Source organism: Primulina huaijiensis, chromosome 10, assembly GCF_012295235.1.
Source record: "Primulina huaijiensis isolate GDHJ02 chromosome 10, ASM1229523v2, whole genome shotgun sequence".
Lineage (NCBI taxonomy): Eukaryota > Viridiplantae > Streptophyta > Magnoliopsida > Lamiales > Gesneriaceae > Primulina > Primulina huaijiensis.
Window position 1 is genome coordinate 16353726 of NC_133315.1, and position 7412 is coordinate 16361137.

The 7412-nt window shown below is 36.0% G+C and overlaps 1 protein-coding gene across 2 annotated transcripts; it reads left to right on the forward strand.

The window, feature by feature from the left end:
- Nucleotides 1-4011, forward strand: LOC140986877 (microtubule-destabilizing protein 60-like). 2 transcript variants are annotated; one of them, XM_073455266.1, is made up of 8 exons: nt 1-961; nt 1067-1112; nt 1197-1286; nt 1532-1651; nt 2194-2292; nt 2674-2733; nt 2806-2900; nt 3011-4011. In XM_073455266.1, the coding sequence occupies exons 1-8, from the start codon at nt 207-209 to the stop codon at nt 3111-3113; spliced, it is 1368 nt and encodes a 455-aa protein (XP_073311367.1). In that variant the 5' UTR covers nt 1-206; the 3' UTR covers nt 3114-4011. The 2 variants fall into 2 exon arrangements, with proteins under 2 accessions (XP_073311367.1, XP_073311366.1); XM_073455265.1 differs by having other exon boundaries at nt 2674-2900.
- Nucleotides 4012-7412: the final 3401 nt, after the last annotated feature.

Sequence of the window (7412 nt, forward strand, 5' to 3'; positions counted from 1 at the left end):
GTATTGATTTTCACATTTATAAACGGCATCTTCTCGAATCCGCGAAAATCGACGGTTTAAAATCGCCCAAATATTCAGTCAATCAATCCAACGCTCCTAAACTCAGCGCCACTCTACTAGCCGTTATGTACAAGAGATCTCCGCGCTCACGCTGTAAACCCTAAACCAAATCAACACACAGTGTTGAAATTCCTCTGGATTTTGAAATGTATTCGAGTTTAAATTCTTTGGGAGCAGTTACTATCCCAAAAGAAACTGACAATTTGAATTCATCGAGGTGTAATGAAGCATGTAAATACTCGGAGAATTTGAATCCGAATGTATCGAGAGCTGTATTGAAGCTGTCTAACTCGTCGTCGATCAAGTTTGGGAATAGTGCAGAAATTTCTGATTCCAGTAACCCTGATTGTAGCACGGTGGATCAGCCTTTGGTGGAGAAGAAGATTGCGAAAATGAATTCGTGTTGCAAGGAACTGAATTCTTCGAAAGAAACTGCTTTTTGCAGAAAATCTAAGGGGAGTGGAAATGGGTGTCTGAGGGCTTGTCACGAGGACTCCTTTAACTGTGATGTTGTTGCGGGATGGGAGGAAATAGAGAGGCAATGTGAATTGTCTCGGATGAACGGCGAAAATGAGGATTACACAGAGAAGAACAGAGAGAATTCTGAGAACGATTTGAATATGTGTATGGATAGGCTATGGGGAGAAGCGAGAGGTAGTGTACCAGAGCCGGGATCAGGGAGGGTGATGCATTTGGTGAAGGCGTTTGAAGAACTTCTTTCAATTCACAAATTGAGGGATTCTGAGGAAGAAGTACAGGAGGTGGAAAATGCACCGCAACAGCCTCTGAAGGTTTGCGAAATGCAGGACTCTTCTCTCTTTCCATCAGAATTTTTCATCTCATTGAAGAGCTTAGATCTGCATTCACGACGATCTTGCTTATTGGACAGCAGCCAAGAGAGGTTGGTATGGTCACAGAAACTTAGTTGGATTTGATGATTATTTTTTAGATGAAACAAATTATCAAGTTTCGGGTCTGAAGGGATTTTCTTTTTTTCAAATTGCAGCCTTTTAACTAAAACTTCTGCTGGCTGTAGAAGAAGCTGGCTAAGCGTGAGAGCTATCCACCAAAACTTATCCTCTGCTAGAATAATGGTTTTTCTTTTAGGTGTCTCATCCATTTTTCCATTTCTGTAGAGCCCCGAATCCGTTGAAATGTTTTCTAGACCACACCGGAGGAGGAAGCCTAGAACAACTTCACCAAAGCCCTTCATGCTCCAAACTGAGGTTCGTGTTTCAAGATTTTTAAGCATGCCCGTGATGTGGAGTTCAGTTGGTGGTCATTTAGTGACAGTCTGGAGTAATTTTTTGCACATAGTGCAGTTTGAGAGTATATATTATGATTGATTAACCCATACATTCCAATTATCAATGATAAGCATTAGGCAAAACTTTAGCCCTTCTATTCTTTGTTAATCATGTTACTCTCTGTCGAACTGCTAATAATAATTTGAAAATTGCTCTACGTGCAGGAAAGAGGAAAAATCAAAGAGAAAGAATTCATGAAGAAATTGCAACAGATGATGAAGGAAGAAGAGAAGTTGCGGATGCCAACTACTCAAGGTCTTCCTTGGACAACAGAGGAACCAGAGGTAACTCATATCGACTTTCTTCTTGGTTTCACATGTCTTCATGACTTTTTTCATGATAACTATGTGAAGTATTATGCCTTAACATAACGTCTAAATATTTGTTAACTATTGGCCATATTGGCAAGTGATCGTGGATAAAATTTCCCTGAATTCATGTCAGTTTGCAGTTTTCTTTTTCACTCTTGTAAGGGGTAAATTCAGAACCTTAATGGAATATTTGAAAAGAAGTTAATTCACCGGATTTTTTTGCACCTCAGTGTGTGGTGAAGCCTCCAGCCAAAGAGAATACAACTATGTGAAGTTTATTTTTTTTCACACGTCTTCTTGACTTTTTTCATGATAACCATGTGAAGTATTATGCCTTAACATTGCGTCTAAAGATTTGTTAACTATTGGTCATTTTGGCAAGTGATCGTGGCTAAAATTTCCCAGATTTCATGTCAGTTTGCAGTTTTCTTTTTTCACTCTTGTAAGGGGTAAATTCTGAACCTTAATGGCATATTGGAAAAGAAGTTGATTCACCGGATTTTTTTGTACCTCAGTGTGTGGTGAAGCCTCCAGCCAAAGAAAATACAAGACCTGTTGATTTGGTACTGCATAGTGATACTAGGGCAGTGCAGCGTGCTGGATTCGATCATCAGGTACAATCTTCACATATCAAACATACTCTGCTGCCTTCCTTTTCACTAAGATACATATATGAGTCCAATGGTACGTGGCATTGGGACCAGAAAACTTGATATTGGTGTCAATATGAGCTATTTCAGTGTAGTTTTAATTTAAAATAAAACCGCGGTAGTCATACTTATGTCTTACAACTTTGCTTAACCAATTGGAAATTTGTCTATACATTTCAAACCAGAGTGGACTCATTGAAATGAAATAAGCTTAAAAATAAGCAAATGATTTCTCTAAATAAGTATGTTTTCACCCATTTTCAGGCTTCAGCTATATCTATATCCTTAGGGGTTTAGTAATACTAGGTTTTTTTTATCTCTGTTACAACTCGCGCTGTTTCGTAGGTGGCCAAGAAAATTAGCCTACTTGAGCACTACCGGATGGAAAGAGAGAAACAGCAGAAGGTAACTAAAACTGCAGCAATCAACTTTGACAACACAATGTTAATATTTTCACATTACGAATTTCACTTGCAGCTAACAGAAGAAGACGAGATCCGGAGACTAAGGAGAGAACTCATTCCGAAAGCTCTACCCATGCCATATTTCAATAGGCCTTTCGTACCCAAAAGGTAAACTGCATTAATTTAAAGATTTTCTCATCCGAGGCGCTCCCATCGAAACTGCTAATTAAACTCAAGCTAGATGTAACACAATGAGAAGCTATCTTTGGATTTCGCAGGTCTGCCAAGCACCCTACTATACCAAGAGAACCAAAGTTCCAGATTCCTTTATACAAGATGAAGTCTCTCAAATCTTTGGATAGCTTCTGTTTACACCAGTGAATGGCAAAAGATCCAGGATTTATTCTTATTTTTATTCAGATTAAAATTGCCAAAGGAAAGAAATTTTGATTATATAAAGAACTAATGTACACACAATTCTTATTGATCCTTTCTCGATTTCTTACACTCCCATGTGTCGAGTTTGACTCAATTATCAAGAAAAATCTCATCAACTTATTCTTCCATATGATTCAAATCTTCTTAATCTCTTCAATTTCCTTTAATTCAATCCACAAAATCTTGAAAATTCTTGTGAGAGCTACCCCTTCCACACACAATCCAAAGCCTTTTTCTGAAGCTCAAAAGCCCTTCTCTTCATTATTCATCACTCAGAAGCTGCTCCACCTTATTCTTAATCTCTTCCTGTTTAATTATCCCACTTTCATCTTTATCCGGTCTCAATCCAACCCTCCAGTAATCACAGATGTAGCTCATTGATGAACTGATCGGCAAAGTACGGCCAGCAAAAGAATCGCACCCCGTTGCTCACACCCTCCATCGTTGAATTCCATCCACAATGGCTCACGAAGCAAGACACAGAAGGATGCGACAGCACCTTCTGTTGAGGCGCCCAACCGACTATCTTCCCGCGACTCTCGACTCTTTGTTCAAATCCCTCCGGGTAGGATTTACCCGTGTGTTCCCTTACGACCCATAGGGAAACGGCATGTTGGTGCGTTCCAGGCCGAGCGCCAGTTCCTGAAACTGTGTTTCAATGAAGACGGTGAAGAGCTCCCGCATGCAACGTAGATGACAGAATGGCGGCTGTTTGTCGAGTCAATCCAGACTGGCGGAGTCTTCGGGCCAGAAATGACCCACCGTTCTGCCATGCGAGAAGAAGTCCTATGGCCGAGCAATTCGGGACAAAGACGGATCTCCTACAGGGTTATGGTGAGCTATACCCACCCAACTTTTTTTTTAATGTTTATATAGAGATCTAAAATAATCAATAATGTTGTAAAATTTTCACATTTTTGTATGCACTTCGTTTCTCTGAATTTTTTTTCCTAATTTTGATCAATTATTCGTTGTTAGATCAAAATAATTTATATGGGTTGGAAAAAATAAAAATTTTCAAGTCGTATTTATTATCTTATTACTTTAAATTCATGAAATTCTCAAATTGATTTCAAAATGTTAAAATTTATTATATTTTTTGATAATAATATATAATTTTCAAGTCCTCCTTAATTTTAATTCATGAAATCGTCCCTGATTCGAGACATACACGAGTGCCGCGGGTTCGAGCTCATGGGAGTTTGTAGGTCTGATTCGATACGATATACCGATTTTTTCAAATAATACCATACATAATACCAAAAAATTTCGGTATCGAAAAATAAATACTGACATCGTATTGAAATTTCGGTTTACCGGTAAGAACTGTATTAAATTTTTAAAAAGCTCAACACAAAAAATAAGAATTGATGCATTAAGTGAGCTCAACAACATTATATTATAATTTAAATATATAAAAAAATTTGGCAAAATTTCATATATATCAAAATATTTTGAATTTCATACCGATACCGAAAAGTTCACCATACCGAAATATTTGGTATACCGTTAAATTCGATATGTGAGTTATTTTGGAGTATGGTAAGTACGATATATCGGAACGATCGATATTTTTTCCCACCCATATGAGTTTGGTGCAGATTTTGTTTCTAATTTTAGAGAGTAATATAATATAGTTATATAATCCTTATCGAGAATTATTCCGTCAAAATGTGAGAAATTATCACACATTAACGTCTGATTGGGAAGAAAATAAAATTGGATTTGGATAAATATGAGTTCCAATCCCTTTTTGTCCGTCTGGTTATTGTTATTAATGAAATTTGATCATTTTTTGTAAATATAGATATTTGCATGAAAATTCAGATTTTTATTAAATAACCTTTGTTATCTCGTTAAAATAAAATATTGTTCAAAAAATATGTTATTCTTTTTATTTAAGCATAGAATATTTTATTCTATAAGAAAAGTTTTTGAAATTATTGTCTATATACGAAATTTTTAGTAAATTTGGAGGAAAACAAATGATTTACAAACGAGAAGAAATGAATATTAACAAAAGGTGAAGTATGACATCTGAAAAGAATTTCCCGTTCCAACTCCGAACAAATCCAATTAATTTTGAAAGGATTTCAATCAATCTAATGAAATCCTACCAAACTCTTCCCGATTACAATTCAATTTTAAAATCACATTCTTCTTCACAAATCCAAATTCTGAGGTTTATATAATTTTATCAAATCAGAGTGAGTATACAACGAATCAACGTGTAGCATGACCATTGATTTAGTATGGACTCCACATATTTTGTTGGGGCCTCACACCAAATATGTCACGGCCCAGCCCACTTATGATATTTTTCGATTTGGTCCGAGACCTCACGGCTTTAAAACACGCCACAACGTGCGACGTCCACACACTGGCTTTGATACCAAATGTCACGGCCCAGCCCACTTGTGATATTGTCCGCTTTGACCCGAGACCTCACGGCTTTAAAACGCGTGACAAGGGGTTCCTTTAGGCGAAATCCCACATCGCTAAACCACGGGAGAGATGCTAGGTATTTAAATGAGCGTGTAGCAACTCCTTGTAACGCGTTTTAAAGCCGTGAGGCCTCGGGCCAAAGCGGACAATATCACAAGTGGGCTGGGTAATGACATTTGGTATCAGAGCGACTTCGCATGAGTTTGAGAAGATGGGGCAAACCTCAGCGAGGACACTGAGTCTCGAAAGGAGGGTTGAAGGCCCTTAGATGAAATCTCACATCGCTAAATCATGGGAGAGATGTTGAGTATTTAAATGAGCGTGTAGCAATCCCTTGTGACACGTTTTAAAATCGTAAGACCTCGGGCCAAAGCAGACAATATCACAAGTAGATTGAGCTGTGACAAAATGAATAGTTGATGCACACAATTTTTCCACCGTCATCAAACAGAATTTGACATGGAAAATAATAGCAAATTGTAAAGGTTGTTGAGCAAAAAAGGTTGGACAAAACAAAAAGGAACAATCAACAAGTAGAGGGCACCAATTTTCCTTGAGGTTGAAGGGAAATGGAAGGGAATTTGGAGTGAAACTTCCATATGATTTGTGGGCATTACCAAGCTTTTCATCACATGTCCAACACACAAACTCAACAAAAAGTAGCTTTTCACAAGTAGGGGGTGGCCAATTTCAATTATTAGATTTCCCAATCTTTCCCCATACCACACCCTTTCTTACAAATTATTTAAACATTTTAAACCATATATTCCATTATTTTCCTTTACATTTATCTAACATTTCATAAAATATATATATATATATATATATATATATATATATCTCTAACATATAGTAAAAAAAATCAAATATAATTAATTAATAAAGTAGAATTAAATGTTTTCTTGTAGTGTTGTGAGTAAAGATTGATGGGCCCAAGACCAAGTCAACTTCAAAAACTAATTACAACAAGGTTTGGGCCTTGGGCCCACCAGCTCCATTGACGGGCTAATGCATTGACTGACCGGCTAATGGTCCATATCACCTGCCCACATTAAAGGTGTATTAACTTGGGTAACTCACTCTAACAATATATTCAAAATTCGAAGGAAAAGATGTGTTATATAGTTTATCTAACATTGAGTTTTCAGGTTGTGCTGGAATCAATAGATTTCAAGATTTTAAATAATTTTTTATTTAAATTTGTAACATCATAATATTCAAATTTATTTTTTACATGTTTCTATAGTACTTTATATTAATAAAGATGAATATCAAGTTCACACAATAATGACTTCATTTGAAATACATTCTAATTTGTATTATTAATTTGTCAATAAGTAAAGTGTGAATCTAAGATCTGATATATTATTTCACTGTAAACAATAAAACCAATCGAAATTCATAATTTTTTTAGATTCATCTCTTCAAGTACACTTTTAAATATGAAACCAGGTATTGGATTTGGGATCCAAANAACCGAAGATTCGTATTTTCTTCTCAATGGATTTTCTTAGAATCACTTTAAAATTATATCAAATATAATATTATTTCATCGTCGTACATTAAATTTCACTATCAATCTCATCCTCCAAATAAAGTGTGCCCAAAATGTACAAGAAATCTAGAAAAAATTATTATTAAAAAAATTTAAATATAACAAAGTTCGGTATAGAAAAATGAAGTGACTAGGAAGGTCCAATATGCAGTCATCATAGTCCAGCTTATGATCAAGAAAAATTCTCTGGATTTAAAAATGGAGGGGGCATTAAATTCTCTTTAAATTTTTTTTTTGAAAAA